Below are 24170 nucleotides of genomic sequence, written 5' to 3' on the forward strand. Positions count from 1 at the left end.
TATTTGTTAAGAGAGCCCGAGGAGGTCAGTGGGAAGTAACTATAACAACTGAAAAGAAAAACTAAATAAAACTTGTTTTAAAAAAAAAATCAAGACCATCTCTCAGTTCAGTGACTATAAAACTGATGAATCACAAAGAATTTTGTTAAAAGCTTAATGATATTTTCTGTATATTCAATGAAGAGAAAAATAAATGGGATATTGTTCAAATAAAGACTTAAATTTCATTTCCTATCCTTTTCTTGAAAAACACACATATTCATGCACACACATAGGTGTGCATATAGACATCCAAGCACGGTACTGGAAATCTTGGTTTCAAATGTAAAATTATTAAACTTTCATAACTTTTATGACATAAGCAGCTGTGGATTTCATTCTTATACAATGCACTTCAGATATTATCATGACTAGTTTTGCTTAGTTACAGAGAAGGAAGGTTGTAGCTAATGTTTGGAAGCAACCTTCATTGCTCAGACAATAAACACCTGGGTAACTATGGAAGGATCTGAAAAGTATCCGCGATGTGAAAAAAAAAAACTCACCATTCTAACTACTTCAGGGTAAGTCTGCTCTGTCAAACAGCCTCTGCTTATTGTAATGTAGTCCACCAGTTCATTAAGAGTGGAGCGCTTGTATTCTTTCATTTTAAGATCTGATAGCGTGTCCATGAAGTCAAAAATTACACAGCACTGCTGAAGTTTCTTTAGGAACAGTTCAGGCTGCTCTGAGGATGGAACGTCTAAGAAACAAAAAAGGAAATGTAAGTCTGTCATCAATTTCTAGGTAACAGGAATTCTCTGTTAAAGTCAGTTATTTCAAAAGTAAGCTCAAAATAGAGTTCACATGAAACAGTGGTTCTGGAGTGTTAAAAAAAAAACTCAATTAGACATTTATGGGAAATCTTATCTACTACATGATTTGTAACTTCGGCCACAAAATTGTACCAATAACAAATTTATATCATTTGCTATTGAAAAGTAAAAGATTTAACCAATTCCCAAGAACAATTAGAAAGTTTTAATAAATCTCCACTATATATATATATATATATATATATGTATGTATGTGTACACACACACACACACACACACACACACACACACACACACACACACATATATATCTTCATCCCCAGTGCCCAAATTCTAATGGATTATATAAATTGAGCAATTCAAGCTTCTTAATATACAACGGGGAAATAAAGTTTCATTGTTGTTTTGAAATTGATCTCACTAAAAAATTTCTTTAAAATAGAAATGTCAATCCATTTATGTTAATGCATGCTGACATCCTTGATGATTTTTTTGGCTTATAGCTTATATTCTATGAAAGTCAGATATCAAAAAGTCAATACGCTGAAACAATATCATAATCCAAAAGGGAAAAAAGCCAGTCATGAAGAAAGCATATTTACTTGACAAAGATTCTAAACATTTCACAGAAATTTTAGGTTAATCATATTTCACATACAAAACAAACCAGCTTCCCAAAAACAGCTGACAAAATTGCTACTGTCATCCAAAGAGTTTAAGTCACTAATCCTTAAGTCATCCCTCAAAAATATGCAGAAATTATCATTATTATTACTCTCCCCCTTAAAGTGGAAAACTAGTGTCATTACAATAACAATGAACCAGATCTTTAACCACTTGAACACATTTTATATATTGATCATTACACAGAATTCTAATACTCTATGCTCACTCACTTTAAATCATTCCCTCAGTCTTTGGTGATACCCATATTTTACAGTAATCATACAGAATGAGACCATCAGTTCATCAATAGTAAGAGAACTATGTTAATGGACCACTTCTGTCTTTGCTACCATCAACACCATACCACCAAAAAAAAGTCATTATGAAAAGAGAAAATCCACCTATTGGATATGTTTAAATAAATAAATCAATACACACACACACACACACACACACACACACGTGTATAATGGAATATTATTGTGCCATAAGAAAGAATTAAATGGACAGTTACAGAAGAAAACTGGGAAGACGTATACAAACTAATGCAGAATGGAGCAGAACTTGAGAAAATTTATATAAGGACAATGTATAAAGGCAAACAACTTTGAAAGTTTTTAAATCTATGATTAATGCAATGATAAACCAAGAGTTCAGGGGATTTAAGATGAAACAGATCACCTACCTCTTACCAGAGAGAGAATGAATTTAAAATGCAGAATAAATCAAACATGGCCAGAGTCAGAATTTATCTTATTTGCATATGTACATTATTGAGGGTTTTTTTTCCTTTTTTACAGTTTAAGAAGGGGAAGGGAATTCAAAAGGTTACTAGCTGCTGTGTTCTTAGGCAAGTCACCTAACCCTAATTGCCTCCAAAAAGAAGAAAAAAGAAAAAGAAAAGAAGAAAGGAAGTTCTCCCCTGTGGCAATAAAAGATAAGAGATAAGGAATTACAAAAGTATTGTAAGGAGAGAGCAAAGGAGCTGAGTGGATAAAGGAACTGGGCCTAGAGTAAGGAAAATTTGGATTCAAATCTAGACTCAGACACTTACTAGCTATGAGACTCTGGGCAAGTCACTTAATCTTCTTTGTCTCAGTTTCCTCAACTGTAAAATATGCTAAAAAGAAATGACAGACCTTCCCAATATCTTTACCAAGAAAATCCCAAAAGAAACACAAAAAGTAGGGCACAACTGAAAATGACTAAACAAAAATTAAAATTTTAAAAACAAGCAAGAATGACACAATGGGGTGATGTTGGGGAAATGATGAGGGTTGATTAATACTTCCAAACTTTAAAATAAATTACAAGAGTGTTTATCCTCAAAATTAATGGATATGGGTGTTAAAAAAAAGCAACAAAAAATACTTTATTAACAGAAAAAAGAAAAATACCAGGAATGTTGCATTATATTATAAATATCAAAAAATTATTTTACCAACTTAAGAGAATATGAAGCTGGCAAAAAAAGAGAATTGTTATTTAACAAATATAATTGGGAAACTGGTCAATACTGGGTGGGAAATTAATTTTAGATCCATACCTTATAACCATATATCACAAATGATATGCATAATGAACTTAAAACACACCAAGAAATTATAAAATAAAGGAGAAGCAAATGAAATAAGGGATATTCTCAATTATGGATGACTTTTCTATTATACAATATAATTATTAAGGACCTAATAAAGATGTTAGACGACACTATGAAACTGCTGAAAAAGTCACAGCTACAGGAACTGCTGGCCAGCAGGATCTTATTAGAAAGCAATCAGAAAAACAGAGTTGAAAATTAATCATACTATTTAATACTGTCATTTAATTGCTGATAGTACACCTTGAAAAGTCTTTATATTAAGAGGTATCTGTTCAAAGAATTTTAAAGCAACTTCTATAATTGAGAAAAAATTAAGATCTCAACATTAAACAACAGGGAAACAGTTAAAGAAAGTAATACATTAATGTAATGGAATTTTTAATTATTTTTATCAAGTGTATTAGGTAAATAAATTAGGAAAGAACTTGATGAAATCATATCCCCAAAAAAGCAGAACAGAAGGAACAGTGTATAACTAAATACAACTCCATAAAACAAAGATATGATGGAGTTATGACATTTTATACAATGAAACTCACTTAAAGGTAAACGATTGGAAAACTGTAGGACTAGAAAGCTATAAAGTCATAAAGTCCAAGCCACTCACTTTACTTATGAGGATATTGGGCCAAGAAAAGTTAAGTAGTCCAAAGTCAAAGTAACCCAAAAGAAGAGGCAAGATTTAAAAGCTCTGACTCTAGAGCCAATATTCTCACCACTACATTAAATCATACTAAATTAATGTTTAATATTAAGTTTACAATAAACTCTTAAAGATCTTTTAGGTCTTTAAGACTCAACTGTCATTTTATGCCACTGAAGAACCCCACCTCCAAACTCACAACTCTACTTCATCATTCAATGACAATCATCATTATTTGGGGGAAAGAAAGAAAGAGAATAAGACATTGGACCTGGGGTTAGTTACTTGTATAAAATACTTTAAGTATCCTTAAGGGAAAAGTTGTATGTTACCTAATTTTCTCCCTTAGGCAGCACTTATTGGTGTTCTGCACCAAATAACAGATTATTTAAGAATGACTACAATTGGGTGGCTAGGTGGCACAGCAAGATAGAGCACAGGTCCTGAAGACAGGAGTACTTGAGTTCAAATATGACCTCAGACACTTAATAAGTACCTAGCTGTGTGGCCTTGGGCAAGCCACTTAATCCCACTGCCTTGCAAAAAAAAAAAAAAAGCTAAAAAAAAAATGAATGACTACAATTTATAAATTTTATGAAATACAATCAGTCTGAGGTAGAGACAGCAGACAAAGTATGAAGAACACTAGATGAACTAAGAAAACATGAGTATAAGTCCTGAGCACTGTCATTACCTAGATACATAACTGTGAACAAGTAACAAGCATTTTCACAAGCTGTCTCCCATATTTCAAGTACTCTCCTTCTTCATATCTAATCCCCGGATTCCTTGTCTTCTTTTAAAAATCAACTAAACTCATAGTTTTAACCTGATATCCCTTCCTCTCCTTGGTGCTAGTGACTTCTATTAACTGATAACCACCAATCTACCCTGTATCTATCTTATTTGTACCATAGTTGTTTGCATGAATTTTCAGTTAAAACATGAGCTCTTTGAGAGCATGGACTGTTTTGGCCTTTTCTTAAATAATTATAAGTATATTATCATAGCTGAATAACTATCATTGTTGAGCAGCTAACATTTATGTAGTCCTTACATATTCCAGGTACTATGTTAAACATGAGAATTATTATTTCATTTGATACTCAAAACAACTCTTTGAAGTAAGTGCTATTAATATCCCCTTTTATAGTTGAAGAAACTAAGGCAAGTAGTGGCTGAATGCATTCCCAAGGTTACCCAGCTATTATTACATGTCAAATTCAATTTGAACTCAAACCCAGATTTGGAGCTGTATCCATTACACTACCTAACTATATCACATTGTTTCTTTATCTAAAAACTAGAGAATATTCAACACTACATACTTACCCAAGTTGTTGTGAAAAATCAAACAAAATAATATGTGATAACTTTTTATAAAGTATAATTTAATGCAAAATTAAGGTGGTAATAAGAGCTAATTTGAACTTCTCTATAACAGCTGTGTGATCTACCTTTCCTCTTCCATTTCATTATCACCATCTTTTTTTATTCTCAAAGTTTTCTACATCACAATCTCTACTAATATAATATTTTTTGAAAAAATTAAATATTTTGTTTTTCCAACTACATGTTTTGAGTTTTCACATTTTTCTCCCTCTCCTCTCTCTTCCCCGCCCCCGACAGAAACCAATCTCATATATGTGTTACATATATAATCATGGCTAAACATAGATCTATATTAATCATCTTGTGAAAGAAGAATCAAATTCAAATGAAAGAAAAAATCATTAGAGAGAAAAAAACAACAGAATACAAAAGACAACTTTTAAAAACTGAAGATAGTAACTTTGGTCTGCATTTAAACTCCACATTCCTTTTCTGGATATAGATGGTATTTTCCAACACAGGTCTTTTAAAATTGTCTTCGATTATTGTGCTGCTGAAATGAACAAGTTCATAAAGATTGATCATCACCCCATGTAGCTGTTAGTGTGTATAATATTCTTCTTGTTCTGCTCATTTCACTCCTCATGAATTGTAAGCCTTTCCAGGCTTTTCTGAAATCCCAACCCTCATGATTTCTTATAGAACAATAGTATACCATCACATACATATATTACAGTTTTTCAGCCATTCCCCAAATGATGGGCATCCCTTAATTTCTAATTCTTTGTCTCTACAAAAAGAATTGCTATGAATATTTTTGTACATGTGAGGTTTTTACCTATTATCATGATCTCTTTGGGATACAGATTTAGCAGTGGGATTGCTGGATCAAAGGGTATGCAAAGTTTTATTGCTCTTTGAGCATAATTCCAAATTGCTCTCCAGAAAGGTTGAATTAATTCACAATTCCACCAACAATGTATTAGTGTCTCTTATTTCCTCCAACATTGATCATTTTCCTTTTTAGTCCTATTGATCAATTTGAGGTAGTACCTCAAAGTTGTTTTAATTTGCAATTCTCTAATCAATAATGATTTAGAGCATTATTTTATAATTTATATGACATAAGGATTGCTTTAATTTCTTCATCTGAAAACTGCTTTTTCATATCCTTTTACCATTTATCAATTAGGGAATAATTTTTATTCTTAAAACTTTGACTCAGTTTTCTATATATTTTAGAAATAAATCCTTTATCAGAAAAACTAGTTGCAAAAAAGTTTCCAATTTAATGCATTTACATTAGTTTTTTTGTGCAAAAACTTTTTAATTTAATGTAATTAAAATTAAACGTTTTGCAATTTATAATATTTTCTCTTATTTGGTCACAAACTCCTCCCTTTTTCATAGATCTGATGAGATAAACCATTCCTTGTTCTCCTAATTGGCTTATTGTATCACCTTTTATGTCTAAATTCTATATATATTTTGACCTTATCTTATTATAGAATGTGAGATACTGGTCTATGCCTAGCTTCTATCATACTATTTTCCATTTTCCCAGCAGTTTTTGTCAAAATAGTGAGTTCTTGGTCCAGAAACTGGAATCTTTGAGTTTATCAAACAGTAAGTTATTATAGAAATTTACTACTATTTCTTTTGTACCTATCCACCACTCTATTTTTTAGGTCAGTACCAAATAGTTTGATGATTGCTACTTTATAATATAATTTTAGATCTGGTACCGTTAGGCCATCATCCCTTGCATTTTTTTTCCCCACTAACTCCCTTGATATTCTGATCTTTTGCTCCTCCAAATGAATTTTGTTACTATTCTTTCTCATTCTATGAAATAGATTTTGGTAGTCTGGTTGTTATGGCACTGAACAAGTAATTTAATTTAGATAGAATTTTATTATATTAACTCAGCCTACCCTTGAGCAAATGACATTTTTCCAATTATTTAGATGTGATTTTATTTTTGTGAAAAGTGTTTTGTAATTGTTTTGATAGTTTCTGGGTTTGCCTTGGCAGGTGGAATCCCAAGTATTTTTTGTTCTTTAAAGTAATTTCTTTTTCTAATTCATGTTGCTTGCTTTGTTGTTTATAGAAATGTTGTTGATTTATGTAGGTTTATTTTATCTAAAGGTGTTAATCGGCTCAAGTAGTCTTTAGCTGGTTTTCTAGGATTCTCTAAGTATATCATCACATCATCTAGAAAGAGCAAGAATTTTGTTACCTTCACTGCCTATTCTAATTACTTCAATTTCTTTTTCTTCTTTTATTACTAAACTTCTAATACAATATTGAATAACAGAGGTGCTAATGGCATCCTTGTTTCATCCCTGATCTTATTGGGAATGCTTCTAGCTTTTCCTCACTATGTATAATACTTGTTATTGGTTTTAGATAGATCCTGCTTATCATTTTAAGGAAAACTCCACTTATTCCTATGCTCTTTAGGGTTTTTAATTGGGAATGGGTTTTGTATTTGTCAAAAGTTTTTAAGCATCTATTGAATTCTGTTAAGCTTTGTCACTGATATGGTCAATTATGCTGATAGTTTTCCTAATATTGAACCAATTCCACATTCCTGATATAAACCCCACCTGACTATTGTGTATTAACCTAGAGGTAATTTGCTATAATCTATTTGCTAATATTTATTTCAAAATTTTTGCATCAACATTCATTAGGAAAACTGGCCTCTAATTTTCTTTCTCTGCTTTGACTCTTCCTAGTTTACAAATCAGTACCATGTTAGTGTCATTAAAAGAATTTGGCAGAACTCCTTCACCTATTTTTTTTGCAAATAGTTTATATAGAATTGGAATTGTTGTTTAAATATTTGATAGAATTTACTTGTAAAACCATCTAGCCATTGAGATTTTTTTCCTTAGGGAGTTCATTGATGGCTTGACCAATTTCTTTTACTGAAATGGGTTTTTTTAAGTATTTTATTTCCCCTTCTGTAAACCTAGGCAATTGGTATTTTTGTAAATACAAATTCTTAAATTTTTACTTTGATTGTCAGATTTATTGGCACATAGTTGGGCAAAATAACCCTGAATTATTACTTGCATTTTCTCCTTATTGGTGGTGAAGTCACCCTTTTCATTTTTGATACTGGTAATTTGGTTTTCATTCTTTTTATAAATCAAATTAATCAAAGGTTTATCTATTTTATTGGTTTATCATAAAAAGCAATTCTTAGTTTTATTTATTAGTTCAATAACATTCTTACTTTCAATCTTATTAATCCCTCCTTTGATTTTCAGAATTTCTAATTTGGTATTTAATTGGGTATTTTTAATTTGTTTTTTCTAGCTTTTTTAGTTTACATACCCTTTTGATTTCTCTACTGTATTCATATAAAGCATTTAAAGATATATTCCCCTAATAATTGTTTTGGTTGCATCCCATAAGTTTTGGTATGCTGATTCATTATGATCATTGTCTTGGATGAAATTATTAATTATTTCTATGCTTTGTTGTTTGATCCATTCTTTTCTTAAAGTTAAGTTATTTAGTTCCAATTAAGTTTTATTCTATCTTCCCATGTTCCTTTATTACACATAATTTTTATTACATCATGATCTGCCTTTCTGTATTTGATAATGAGGTTATTAGAGCCTAATACATGGTCAATTTTTGTGTATGTGTCATAGAACAGTGAGAAAAAGATAAAATTCTTTCTATCTTCATTCAATTTTCCCCAGAGATCTATCATATTTAACTTTTTAAAAATTCTATTCACTTCCTTAACTTCCTTCTTGTTTATTTTGTGTATACATTCATCTAATTCTGAAACAGGGAGGTTGAGGTTCCCTAATATATATTTACTATTGAAATTTCTTCATTGCCTATTTTACCTTTTAGGAAGATCTAATTTCCTTCTTTATCCCTTTTAATAAGATCTCCTTTTGGTTTTGCTTTGTCTGAGATAAGGATTGCTATCAGTTTTTAACCTTAACTCAGTTTGCATCTATCTCTCTGCTTCAAACATGTTTCTTGTAAACAACGTATTGGAGGATTCTGGTTTTTAATCCATTCTTCTATCTGCTTTCATTTTAACACTGATCTTTTTAAATGTAATATAAATACCGTAGATCAATTAAAAACATTTTCAGGTTTAAGGCTATTTATTTTAAAATATGCAAAACAAAGGTCTTTTTATTTCTGAAATAATGTTTTAAGACAGGGTTATGACCCTACCATGTGGTAAAGCTTTTCTGATGATAATACCAAAATTCATCATAAGCTATGAACAAATAAAATGGCAAACGGTAAAGATAAGACAATTGTATTCTTTAATCATTTGAAAATGTCCAATGTTCCATGGTCCTGTAAAAATATACTATATACATTGATTACATAAAATACCATAATACAACTCTAAAATGTACACACAAAATTGAACGTTATTTATAACATTAAACAACTGTTATTGATAATTTAATTTGACTTCTTAGAATTCTAAATGGGTGGGAAGAAAGAGATCATATGAAAAGCCCAGGTCATATAAAAGTCTTGTTTGAAAAAGCATGAGTTGACAGCATCTTTTTCTCTTAATAAATGCTCAAAGAGCAAACACAGATGTTCAAAATCTGACCTCACAGACAAGAACTATTAGAAGATTGTTCCTCTCCATTTTTTCCGTCCTCTTCAGTTTATTCAGGCAGTCAAAAACCATTTATTAAATGCCTATTAGATGCCAGGCAAAACTAGTAGTAGGTAATATTATCAGACCAAACCAGTACTACTAGGAAATAAAAAGTACTACTAAATCATTCGTTCAGAAGCGCAAGGACTATTCCCTTTAATTTAGAAAAAAAAACAGCTTATTGTCTGATCTTGTTACCTCTTAAGACTTCTCTTCTCTTTAAGGATATGATTTCTCTCTCATCACACCCAATTTGGATCAAGGTACAACATGGAAACAAAGTAAAGACTGACAGAGTGCTTTCTGTGGGGGGAGGGGGGAAGCAAGATAATATCTTTAATAAAAATAAATTCAAATAAAAAAAAATCATTCATTCAGACTTCATTGTTTCTTTGAAGTGGAAGTCTGACCAAAGAGATCTCTTTACAACTGATCAGAAAACTACCAAAAAAAAAAATTGTTCAGCTATTAGCATATTTTTTCAAGAACTTTTGCCCATCAGGATTATTACTGGTCAGTCATTACTGAATCAGAATTACCAATAACAGCAGGTAAATGTGAGAGGAGAAAGGGATTCTTGGGGTTTTTCTCCCTGGGAATCTGTTGGGGGAGGAATGGAGAGAGGAAAGAAGGCTTCAAAAAAGGATAATGAAATTATGTGGGTAACTTGGAAAAATTTAGACGAATTAAGATGTTAACTAATTAAGTCAAATTTGAAGAAGAGAAAACAAATTTTGGAGAAATAGAGGAAAATCCAAAGAACAATTACCAAGATCAAGGAGAATTCTGGAGTAGGACTTGAAAAGGTAATAAAATGGAAAAGGAGAAGATCGTTGGCAATACAAGGCAAGGTTGCCATACTTCCCCAAAAAATTTGGGTCTAAAAACTGGGAGTGCCTTTTACAATGGTTGTAGATTTTTTAACTTGCAATTCCCGCTTTTTCTCACTTGTCTTTGTGCTCATTGTTTCACATTTGTTACTGGTATATTAGGTTATGTTTTGCCACATTCTGCCCAGGATTGGCTCAGAAAAGATTTTCAAACAGTGCTAAATTCAAGTTCAAAGTGATCTAGTTTGCAAAAGTGAATGGAAATCGTGCTACTCCACCTGAGAAAACAATCCAAGACTGACTACAGGAAGAAGAAACTCTAACTGAAAAGGCCATGGCAGAAGGTCATAAGAGGCAAGGTAGTCAGATGGCCAGATTTTGAGAGGGAATTGAAGAGATGGATTGAAGAGCAAGGGGCAATTGGAATTCCTGTGTTTACAAAAATGGTTCAGAAGGTGACAAGAAGAATCACTGATGAAAAAGAAGTGACTGATTTCAAAAGAGGATAGATACATTTAGTGCTCCAGGTTCATGAAACAGAATGAACTAAGCAGGTGTTCACACACCAGACTTGCCCAAAAGATGCCTGAAAGGTTTGAGCAGAAGGTCCTTCAATTTCATGATGAATAAACTTAAATTCAATAACTTTATGTAATACTTTTTTTTTTCAAATTTGGGGCCCCAAAATTAACGTGCATCTCATACATGGGGGTTGTCTTATACATGGGGAAATATGGTGAGTAAAAAAGAAATGGGGAAAGTGAAACAAAGAAGATGGTTGGAGGAGACAAACTGATGAGACAAAGTTAAGTTAAAAAGGTTAGTAAAAAAGGCATAGGGAAGGTGAATATGACCCACTTGATAAGACAAAAGAAAGGACTTCCTCAAGGACTCAAACTATCAAGAGGTGATAATTGACTGCAAAAATGTAACCAGAAGATTAGGGTTGAGATATAATTAGCTTCTGGTAGTTCAAAGACATAAGGCTGAAAATCTCCAGCATTATGAAGAAGAGAGGGAATTATGCAGGGACTTGCATCTTGAACAAAGTCTGTATTATTGCCATATTAGGGTAACTGTTATCTGTGTTTTAAATTTAAGGTGATCTTCCATTTAGAGGAATGTGAGAGGATTTAAAGAACCCTTTCCTACAGATCATAGAGGAATGTGAGAGGATTTAAAGAACCTTTTCCTACAGATCAGATTGTAAGGCAAAGGGGAAGGAACAAGCATGTGCCAACAACTGTACTAAATGCTTTAAAAATATGAACTCATTTGGTCCCCACAACAACCCTGGGAGGAAGAGTATTATAATCCTCATTATAATGTGGAGGAAACTGAGGTGGACAGCTGTTAAATGAATTGCTACTTAAGTGAATGAGGTGAAATTTTTACTCAGGATTTACTGACTGCAAGTGTATTTTCTATAAAACCCAGTTATAATATAGGGAGAAATAATATAGTACTCCTGAAGTGGCTATTAACCTTTTTTTGTGACAGTCTGGTGAAGCCTATTCTGATGAACCCTTCCCTGAAAATGGTTTTGAATGTATAAATAAAAGGATAATGAAGCATTTTTCAAAATAGTTTTTAAAAGTTCAAAGACTTCACATTAAGAACCCTCTATCCTAAAGTAAACAGAAGAAATACTTAAGGATTGGAAAAAGGAATCTGATGAGGAAAAGAGGAAATTTGACCTTTGTCAAGATAATGGATAGAAGAGTAATTATATCAAAGATGATGGGGAGGAAAAAGACAGCTGTATAATTGGAGTTTAAAAACAAACTGGGGGCGGCTAGGTGGCGCAGTGGATAAAGCACCTGGACTCAGGAATACCTGGGTTCAGATCCGGGTCTCAAACACTTAATAATTACTTAGCTGTGTGGCCTTGGGCAAACCACTTAACCCCATTTGCCTAGCAAAAACCTAAAAAAAAAAAAAGATTAGAAACTCTTACCAAAATGAAGAAAGCTACATGATCTAGAGAGAAAAGAAGTTTTTTGTTCTCCAAAGAATGGTAAATTAGAACCACTGAAGTTGTCATAAGACAGTTTATAGTAAGGGTCAGAAGAAAAAGAGTAGCATGCTCCTGACAAGAAAGGTCTATTGAACTTCACGGCATGTGCAATACTACTAATAGCCAAAATCAAAATGTCACTTAAAGGTTTAGCAAATGCTCTATATATTACCTCATTTGATATCTCATTTGTCATTTGATGATGGATATAGAAAGAATGCCACAATTTAAAAAAAATGAATATTAACTATCTACTTTGGGTGATTTGTGTAAGCAAAAATGACATTTCCAGAAGTACCATATTTCCCCATGTATAAGACACACTCTTTTTCTAAAAATTTGGGTTCTAAAAATTCGCAGTGTCTTATACAGTGGTTTTAAATGTTTTTTACTTGCATTTCCCCCTTTATCTCACTTGTTGACTTTGTGTTCATTGTTTCGCATTTGTTACTGGTATATTAGGTTTCATTTTTCCACATTCTGCCCAGGATTGGTTCAGAAAAGATTTTCAAACAGTGCTGAATTCAAGTTCAAAGTGATCCAGTTTGCAAAAGTGAATGGAAATCATGCTGCTCCAAACTGGGAAAATAATCCGAGACTGGCTATGGGAAGAAGAAACCCTACTAAAAAGGCCACAGCAGAAGAGGGCCAAGAAAGGCAAGTGGCCTGATTCTAAGAGTGAACTGAAGAGATGGATTGAAGAGCAAAGGGGCACTGGAATTCCTGTATCCACCAAGATGGTTCAGCATGAGGCAAGAAAAATTACAAAGGAGCACAGTGCTTCAGGTTCATGAAATGGAATAGATTTAGCATGCACCTATGCATCAGACTTGCCCAGGGAGTGCTTGTGGTCAACTCTAGACCAAAGCCCAGGTAGTAAAGCAGGCAGAGCCTCTCCTAAGACAGTGATTCATCATCAAGCACAGATGAGGACAAGCTAATGGGTGGGAGTTTTTACAGTGATGAGTTGTATGAATTTTATGATAAATAAAATGAGCTCAATAATCTTAAGTAATATTTTTTCCAAATTTCAGGCCCCAAAATTAAGGTGTCTTATACATAGGAGCATCTTATGCAAGGGGAAATGTAGTACTTAAAAAGTATCATCAATTATTAAGTTTTGGGAAAAACTGAACCACAAAGTCACAAGTTATGATTTCCTTGCTTGCTGCCTCCTAAAGAAAATAGATGCAAAAATGAACAATGAATTTAGCAAGTAAAAGACTGGCTTAAAAGGTGCTATCTCAATATGGGATTTGGATTTCTGTAAAATGGCTTACAATGTAGGAATGACAGATTCTTGGTCAGAGATGGAGTCTACCTAACAAAGGCTGATAAGAATGCATTGCAAAGTACTTTCAAATCAAAACAAAAAGGCTTTAAATTAAAGGTGATAGGAGAGGGAGAAGATTATCTCTGAAAATTTACAGCAGCTAAAAAAATAGCAGCTAACATACTCAGAAAGTCACAGGAGACTAAATCCAAGAAAAAAGTAAAAACTCCAAACCTCAATAATATATCATTACAGTATGTCATTACATAAATGTTCAAAATTTAATCAACAAACAAAAGATCTCTACTTCATGGCCTTAGCGCTACTATCATATTTCTGTTTCCTAAAACCACTAGCAGATGGGCCTTGTAGCAGATGGGGATGGTAACATTTAAAAAACTATGGGGAATAAATAAAAAAGGGGGTGCAACAAAACTAAATTTTCTAAATAGGAAAGAGAACAAAGTCTGAAGACTGTGAGGCAGTGAGTTCAATTAACTTCAACTTCTGGATGATGGCTGAACATAGAGAAAGAGAAGTAATGGTCAAAAAGACCACCTGGTTTCAAGTACAGGTCATGAGAGATTCATCTCATTTCTTTTTTTTCCCCCTCAATAGGCTGACTAAATTCATAGATGAGGGGAATGCTATGAATATAGTTCATTTAGATTTCAGGAAAGCCTTTAATAAAGTACTTCATATTATAATTGTAGAAATAATAGATAAGGAATAAATAAATAATATAGCTATATGGATTCAGAACTGGTTGGCTGACCAGTCTCAAGAACTAGCTCCCTAAGGGGACCTGAGTTATTCAAGATTTTATCACTGACATACATAAAAACATAAAATGGTTTCCTTACTAAATTTACTACTGACCCCATGCTAGAAGTCACCTACATGGAAAGGAAAAAAAAATAAAAATCCAAAAGGATTTTTATGGCTTAGTGCAATGGGTTAATAAGGCAACCACAAAAGATGAAATTCAAAAGGACAAATTCAAAGTTTTCTGTGTGAGTACAAAAACAGTTTTATAAGTAAAATACTGCAGACACATGATTAGACAGCAGCTATTCCAAAAATGATGAGGAGTAAAACTTAGTTGATAGTTTGCTACTTCAACCAAAATAGCCTAAAGCAGGCTTGCATTGTATGGACTTCCAGGAATAGGGAAATAATTGTACCTTGTCTGATCTTATCTATCATACCTTTCAATTATGGGCACCACAGTTTCCAGACATTGATAAGAATTGATAAGAGGGGGGGGGGGCTAAGGGCCCTGAGGTCATGTTGTAAAAGGATTAGCTGAAGGATGTTTAACTTGGAGAATACTTAGAGGAAATAAGACAAATGACTTCAAGTATGTTTGAATTATCATGTGGAGTTTTTTTTGTTTGTCTTGTAAGAATAAAACCTGGGACATTTCACAGTAGTTGTAGAGTCCAATTAAGAATTGATGTCAACTGGCCAATATGACCAGAAAGGATAATGATCACTGTTAGAAGGGTTGTGGGAAATCTGGGACACTTATCACATTGTTGGTAGAGCTGTAAACTCATCCAGCCTTTCTGGAGAGAAATTGGAACTACGCCCAAAGGGCAACAAAAATGTGCATACCCTTTGACCCAGCAATACCACTACTGGGTCTATACCCTGAAAAGATGATGAAAAAGGGTAAAAACATCACTTGCACAAAATATTCACAGCAGCCCTGTTTGTGGTGGCAAAGAATTGGAAATCAAGCAAATGTCCTTCAATTGGGGAACGGCTTAGCAAACTGTGTTATATGTATGTCATGGAACATTATTGTTCTATTAGAAACCAGGAGGGACAGGAATTCAGGGAAGCCTGGAGGGATTTGTATGAACTGATGCTGAGTGAGATGAGAAGAAGCAGAAAAACACTGTATACCCAAACAGCAACATGGGGGTGATGATCATCAACCCTTGATGGACTCGCTCATTTCATTAGTGCAACAATCGGGGACAATTTTGGGCTGTCTTCAATGGAGAATACCATCTGTATCCAGATAAAGAACCATGGAGTTTGAGCAAAGTTCAAGGACTATTCCCTTTAATTTAGGGGAAAAAAAACCTGATATCTTATTTTCTGATCTTGCTATCTCTTACATTTTATGTTTTTTCCTTAAGGATATGATTTCTCTGTCATCCCACTTAATTTGGATCAATGTATACCATGGAAACAATGTAAAGACTGTCAAATTGCTTTCGGGGGGGGGGGTAAGACGGGGAAAAACTGTAAAACTCAAAATAAATAAAATTTTTAATAAAAAAAGAATTGATGTCAAGACAAAAACTTCTTAAGAGTAAGGCAAAAAACATTTATCAAGCAATTATTTTATATCAGACACTTTGTTAAAGGCTGCAGATAAAAAAAACAAGCAAAAACACAGACCCTGATCTCAAAGACCTTACATTCTAATGAAGAAAGAGCTGAAAGGCTAAGGGGGAAGGGAAGAACAGCATTTCACCTCACACAAAGGCAGGAGAGCAAAACCTAGACATGTAAAGAAGCACAGCAAGGAGGATAATGAAACATGACCATTCTAGGTTCATCTCTAAAACAAAGTCCAAACAACAAGAAGTGATAAAAAAAAAAAAATGGAATAGGCTGCCTCAAAAAAAGGGAGTTCATGCCCAAAGGGCAACAAAAATGTGCATACCCTTTGACCCAGCAATACCACTACTGGGTCTATACCCTGAAGAGATGATGAAAAAGGGTAAAAACATTACTTGCACAAAAATATTTATAGTAGCCTTGTTTGTGGTGGGGCAAAGAATTGGAAATCAAGTAAATGTCCTTCAATTGGGGAATGGCTTAGCAAACTGTGGTATATGTATGTCATGGAACACTATTGTTCTATTAGAAACCAGGAGGGATGGTATTTCAGGGAAGCCTGGAGGGATTTGCATGAACTGATGCTGAGTGAGATGAGCAGAACCAGAAAAACACTGTATACCCTAACAGCAACATGGGAGTGATGTTCAACCTTGAAGGACTCACTCATTCCATCAGTGCAACAATCGGGAACAATTTGGGGCTGTCTGCAAAGGAGAGTGCCCTCTGTATCCACATAAGGAGCTGTGGAGTTTGAACAAAGTTCAAGGACTATTCCCTTTAATTTAGGAAAAAACCAAATATCTTATTGTCTGATCTTGTTATCTCTTAAGACTTTTTGTTTCCTCCTTAAGGATATGATTTCTCTCTCATTACACCCAATTTGGATCAAGGTACAACATGGAAACAAAGTAAAGACTGACAGAGTGCTTTCTGGGCGGGGGGGGGGGGGGGGGGGGCAAGATGGGGGAAAATTGTAAAACTCAAATAATATCTTTCATAAAAATTAATTTAAAAAATTTTTTTAAAAGGGGGGAGTTCTCCTTGGAGGTTTTCAATCTGAGGCAGAATTAAAAGTCTCTTGGCTTCAATTAACATGCACAGTTGGATATCTTTTAGTGAGGATTTTAGTCATATACAGGTTCAACTCAGGTATGTATTGGGAGTTTCTTGAACCAGCTCAAGGGAGCCCTTCTGATATTTTCAGTGTACCTTGGAAATCAGCAAATCATGAGCAGATTTATTATTTTGTTGACTTTCTCATACCTGGGGTAAGCAAACTACAAAGTGCATAGACTAATTCAGCATGTACCTGTTTTTTTATATAGTCTGAGAACTAAGAAAGATTTTTTTATTTTTATGTTTTTTAAAATAAAGCTTTGCTATATTTAAAAATGTTTTTAAAAACCACGTATGCTCCAAATTAATACAAATCAAAACAAAATAGGCCTAATTTATTCCTCTACCCACCCATGGTTTATTACCTCTAATCAAGATTTTACAAAAGTGATGGGGAAAATGTTACTAATGCAGATTCAATTTAAAATCTATAATATGTATATTTTCACTCTATCCAGAGAGCCAATTGCTAAACATTTATTGGTACATCACTAGTTGGATTAGATAGTCTCAAATTCTATGACTGTATCAACCTGTTAAAGATTACAACACTCAAAAGTCAATTCTTTGATAACACCCTAAAATTTTGCCACTGATGGGTCCTGAGGTATTGAATAACCATATCCTTACTGGAGAATTGTTAAAGAAAAGGGGAATTCTATTACAGTTTTGTATATGGGTACAGAAAATGTTTTATTTTTTGATTTCCCCCCCTTGCCATCTATATTGGTTCATGAATTAAGTAAATGATTTTGTATTAGAACAACAAAAAGTTGTACAAAAATTTCCAATATCAAAGTAAGCAACAATTACCAAATCATTAAAGTTGTGCTTATATATACACTGCCAAGAGTAATCATCTGTTTTAATCAAATTTGTATTAGCTGAAATGAAAAATGAGTAGAATAATGTTACAAAATTATGATGCTGCATTTCCTAGTAAGATACTTCAAATCAATAGAGTATCACAATAAATGAATTATCTAATTATTTTTTCCAATTTTTATTCTCAGCCCTACTCTGACTTTTCACAAAAGTATCTCTCAAGTTTGTATGTAGAATTTATACATTTCTGTTATTTTATTTATATATACATAAGTTATATCTATCAATCATATGTGTCAATATATAAACATGTACTGATATCAATATGTATCAATAAACATGTATTGACATATATTAATCCACCACTTAACACACTATCTGACATACACTAAGTGTTTGCTGACTTGACTTAGAATAGATTTGTAGACAAAAGTAGAATTACATGATTTAAGGTTTAAATTAATTTTAATCACATTTCCTACTCAAGATGAAGCAAGGGAGTAATGTAGAAGAAAAACACCAACCTATTATTTTAATTTACTGGTACATTTTGCTTTGGTACAAAGACTCTGTCTAGCCAAGACCCAAACCTGCAAAGCATATCTCCTAAGAACAGTAGTCTGTAAACTAACAGAAAGGATGCTCTTTAACTTGGATGATATATTAGCAATGACACTGATTTTGACCAAAATTTTGTTTCTCTTCATCTTAACTTTATGTTATTGCAGTCACTGTTTTCTTCTCTATGTATCATTTTTTATGTACTCCTAAGTTTTTTCTAAAACCTTCACATATAATTTATAACAATCACAAGTCAAAATTTGTTCAGTCACTTGTCCAAATCACTTAGCATGTTTTGTTTCTAGTGTTTCTTATCCATAAATAATGCAGTTGTAAAATTTTTTTCTGTGGTGCATTTTTCTTTGTTGTTAAACTCCTTGAGATAGCTATTGATCACTATAGAGAAGGTTCAATATATCTAAAATGAGTGTTTAAAGAATTTATAGACTTCCGGCCAAGATGGCAGAGGAAAGACAGGCACAGTTCTAAAGTCTCCTGATTTTTACCCATCGATCATATGAAACAAGCCTCTTAACAGAAATCCGACCCAGAAAGTAAAGTCAGGAGAAAGAACATCTACCTCAGGATTTGTCTTGGGCAAGTCCCAGCAGTTGAGTTCCAGCACAGAGGGTGGATCAGTCCCAGATCAGCCAGATTAGCTGCTGAATTGGAGCCAAGGAGCCTGAGGGGCCAAAGAGACTGACCTGCAGGAATAGCAATGGGGTTAGACGGGGGGGGGGGGGGGGGGGGGGAAGGAGGCCGCGGGCTTGAGTCAACTAGGGAGCAGAGGCACTGGGGTTGGTGCTCACCCTCTGGAGCTTGCCAACAGGGCCAGAGGGAGAGAGTTCCTGTGCAGGACAGCTGCGGACACCATCCCTTGGCTCCTCTGGTCTGAGGAACTCTGAGTCCATGCCTCCATTGCAACTGAAGCCTCTTCCCAGAACAAACAATTGCAGACTACTTCTGCCTTAGGCACAGGTGTTTGAGCAGAAGAACCAGACCAGCTCACAATAGGGAGAGTAATGACATCAGGGTAAAGCCCACCATTGATTGAAAGCAAAAGGATTCAATAGCTTCAATCCCTCCCTTCAAGCTATGGAAGAATGCCTCAATCAAGGTCACAGACACTCCAGAGAAAGCAACCAGCACCTCCTACTGGTGAGCCAGAGAAATTGCACTCAATGAGTAAAGTCTCTAACCATCCCAAGCCCCTGAGAACCAGCCCCTCCCCAACTCAAGGTCTTAGCAAAATGAAGAAGGGTCAACGGAAAGGTGGACCGTAGAAAAATTCTTGGAGGGGAAAGACCCTAACTCGGAAAGAACTAGAACAACTGAGGAAAATATGATCTGGTCTCCACCTACAAAAGACTTCCTTGAAGAAATAAGGAAGGAGTTTAAAAATCAACTGGAAATTTTGGGAGAGACAATTAATACCTTGAAAAAACAAAACAAATCCTTAGAAAATACAATTGGACAAATACAAAAAGAGAATAAATCTCAAAACTTCAACTGGTCAAATGGAAAGCTCTTTCAAAAGTAGAAGTGACCAATTGGAAAAGGAGTTGCAAAAGGGAAATGAAGAAAACTACTCCCTAAAAAAAAAGAATGGAGTCTATAGAAACTAATGAATTCATGAAACAGCAAGAGTCTGTCAAACAAAATCAAAAATAGAAAAAAAGAAGAAAATGTAAAATACCTCATCAGCAAAACCAATGACCTCAAGAATAGGTAGAGGAGGGTCAACCTGAAAATTATTGGACTTCCTGAAAACATTGAAGAGAAAAAAAGGCCTTAACTTAATATTACAGGATCTAGTGATGGAAAACTGCCCTGATATCATGGAACCAAAGGGCAAAGTAGTTATCGAAAGACTACATCTAGGGCGGCTAGGTGGCGTAGCGGATAAAGCACCTGCCTTGGAGTCAGGAGTACCTGCATTCAAATCCAGTCTCAGACACTTAATAATTACCTAGACGTGTGGCCTCGGGTAAGCCACTTAACCCCATTTGCCTTGCAAAAAAAAAAAAAAAAAAAAAGAAAGACTACATGGATCCCCTCCAGAAAAAGATCCTAAAATGAAAACACCAAGGAATGTTGGGAACAAATTCCAGAACTATCAGATAACAGAGAAAATCCTGCAAGCAGCCAGAAAGAAACGATTTAAATATCATGGAAACACAGTAAGGAAAGCGAAAACTTGGGGGGAAATTTTATGAATATTTTAACAGATATGGTTCTCATATCAAAAATACATAAAGAGGGGTGGCTAGGTGGTGCAGTGAATAGAACACCGGCCCTGGAATCAGGAGTACCTGAGTTCAAATCCGACCTCAGACACTTAATAATTACCTAACTGTGTGGCCTTGGGCAAACCACTTAACCCCATTGCCTTGCAAAAACTAAAAAAATAAATACATAAAGAAGTTTGTCAAATATATAAGAATGAGTTATTCTTCAATTGGTAAAAGGTAAAAGTATATAAATAAATTATTCCAATGAACAAATCAAAACATTATAGTCATATGGAAAAATGCTCTAAATCATCAATTAGAGAAATGCAGAGACATCATTTTAGGCTTAATAAATTGGTTAAAATGATAGGAGAAAGTGACAAATTTTGGAGAGCATGTGGAAAAATTGGGACACATTCATTGTTGGTAGAATTGTTAACTAATTCAACCATGTTGAGAAACAATCTGCAATCATGCCCAATGAGTTATTAAACTATGTGTGCATTTTGACCAAGCAAAGTGACTACTCCCAAAAGAAAAATTAAGGAAAAAGGCAAAGAGTCTTTATGTTCTAAAATGTTTATAGTAACTCCCATTGTGGTGACAAAGAACTGAAAATTGCAATGATGCCCATCAATTAAGGAATGGTTGAACAAGTTCCAGTATAGGATTGTAATGGAATATTACAGTGCCATAAGAAATAATGAATTCAACTTCTAGCCAAAATGGCGGAGAGAAGACAGGCACAGTTCTAAAGTCTCCTGATCTCTTCCCCATCTAACACATGAAACAAACCTCTTAAAAGAAATCCTACCCAGGAAACCCAGAAAGAAAAGCCAGGAGAGGAAAATCTACCTCAGGATTTGTCTCCCGCAGCAGCCTTGGCTGAGTACCGGCAGGTGAGTCTGAGCTCCCAGGGAAGATCAGCCAGACCAACAGCTGAATCGGAACCCGGAGTCTGAGGGCCCGAGAGCCGGACCTGCTGGATCAGTGGTGGGGCTGGACGAAGGGGGCTTGGGTCCGCGGGGAAGCAGAGGCGCTGGTGTTGGTACTGTTCCCCTGGAGCTTGGGGAAGGGGCTGCGGGGAGAGGTCGGGTACAGGACAGCTGCAGAACCATCCCTGGGCTCCTCAGGTCTGAGAAACTCTGAGCCCAGGCCTCCATTGCACTGAGGCCTCATCCCAAACAAATGCAAATTATTTCTGCCTCAGGCCCAGGTGTGTGAGCAAAAGAACCAGCCCAGCTGAGGAATCACCTCAGGCCAGGGTAAAGCCCACCACTGATTGAAGGCAAAAGAATTCAATAGCTCCAATTCCCTCCCTCAAGCAAAGGGAGAAGGCCTGGCAACCAAGGTCACAGACACCCCAGACAGGGCAACCAGCTCCTCCTACTGGCCAGCCAGAGAAACTGCACTCAGTAAAGCCTTTAGCGATCCCAAGCCCGGGTGAACCAGCCCCACCCAACTCAAGGTCTTAGCATAATGGAGAAGGGTCAGCAGAAAGGTGGATCCATAGAAAAATTCCTGGAAGGGAAAGACCCCAGCCCAGAGAGACCTGGAACATCTGAGGAGAATACAATCTGGTCTCCAGCACAGAAAGACTTCCTTGAAGAAATAAGGAAGGAGTTTAAAAATCAACTGGAAAATTTGGGGGAGACAATTAATACCTTGCAAAAAGAAAACAAAACCTTAGAAAGTACAATTGGACAAACACAAAAGGAGAATAAATCTTTCAGATCATCAATTGGACAATTACAAAATGAGAATAATTCTCTCAGATCCTCAAATGAGCAAATGCAAAAAGAAATTAATTCTCTCAAAACCTCAATTGGTCAAATGGAAAGCTCTTTCAAAAGTAGAATTGACCAATTGGAAAAGGTTAATGAAGAAAACTCCTCCCCCCAAAAAAAAATGGAGTCTACAGAAACTAATGACTCCACGAGACAGCAAGAATCAGTTAAACAAAATCAAAAAATAGAAAAAATAGAAGCAAATGTGAAAATACCTCATCAACAAAACCACTGACCTCGAGACTAGATCGAGGAGGGGAAACCTGAAAATTATAGGACTTCCTGAAAACATTGAAGAGAAAAAAAGCCTGGACTTAATGGAAAACTGCCCTGACATCATGGACTTGGAGGGCAAAGTAGTTATTGAAAGAGTATGTCGATCCCCACCAGAAAAAGATCCTAAAAGGAAAACACCAAGGAATGTTGTGGCCAAACTCCAGAACTATCAGATAAAAGAGAAAATCCTGCAAGCAGCCAGAAAGAAACAATTTAAATATCAAGGAGCCACAGTAAGGATCACGCAGGACCTGGCTGCATCAACATTAAGGGATAGAGGGGCCTGGAACGGAATATTTTGAAGACCAAGGGAGCTTGGAATGCAGGCAAGAATCCACTATCCCGAAAAGGAGAGCCTTCTCTTCCAGGGGAAAAAGACAGACATTTAAGGAAATGGAAGAATTCCAAAAATTCCTGATGAAAAGACCAGAGATAATAGAAAATTTGGAAAACAAACAGGAGGCTCAAGAGACACATGAAAAGGTAAAAGGGGGGGGGGGGCCGCTATAAAAGGAAAAAAAAGCTGCTATCCAATAAGTTGAAACTGGCTATATTCCAGCATGGGGAAAAAGATTCTCATACATCTTGAGAACTGTAACTCTAACAGAGAGAATGGACAGAAGTGATGGACATTCATGACCTATCCATGAGACTGCTATACAGTAAGATGTAACTGGCTTTAACCCCACTTCGGAGAAAGACTCTAAATACACTCAAGAATTTTAACTCTATTAGATAGAACATACTTAGCTAAAATTGATGACTCAGAATGATTTTAAAAATACTACTTCCATACCTAGCTGTGTGGCCTTAGGCAAGCCACTTAACCCCATTTCCTTACAAAAACCTAAACAAAAAAAAATACTACTTCCATAAAAAGGGGGACAAAAAGGAAACCGGAGGAGGGAGTTGATTGAATGGAGCAAATATCATTACACTAACAGGTACAAAATACCTAATGTAACAGAGGGGAAAAAGGGGAAAGATGAGAAACACCTGAACGTTCTTCTCATCAGATTGGCTTAAAGTCAACCTACACACATACTCAGTTAACTTAAAATTTACAGACCTATCTCCCTAATGAATATAGATGCAAAAATCATAAATAAAATCTTTGCCAATTACAAGTTATCACTAGGATAATACTTTATGATCAAGTAGGATTTATCCC

At 34.9% G+C, this 24170-nt stretch overlaps 1 protein-coding gene across 4 annotated transcripts in view; it reads right to left on the reverse strand.

Moving 5' to 3' along the window:
- PPP2R5E (protein phosphatase 2 regulatory subunit B'epsilon) overlaps window positions 1–24170 on the reverse strand; it is a 173509-nt gene that overhangs the window by 66132 nt on the left and 83207 nt on the right. For 3 of the 4 annotated variants that reach the window (XM_074235966.1, XM_074235963.1, XM_074235964.1), the window contains one exon: window positions 546–742. In XM_074235966.1, coding sequence (XP_074092067.1) covers window positions 546–742 — 197 coding nt within the window. Of the gene's footprint in view, window positions 1–545; window positions 743–19285; window positions 19399–24170 lie in introns of those variants that run through there. The other variant, XM_074235965.1, reaches the window with a different exon arrangement.

Source organism: Macrotis lagotis, chromosome 4, assembly GCF_037893015.1.
Source record: "Macrotis lagotis isolate mMagLag1 chromosome 4, bilby.v1.9.chrom.fasta, whole genome shotgun sequence".
NCBI lineage: Eukaryota > Metazoa > Chordata > Mammalia > Peramelemorphia > Peramelidae > Macrotis > Macrotis lagotis.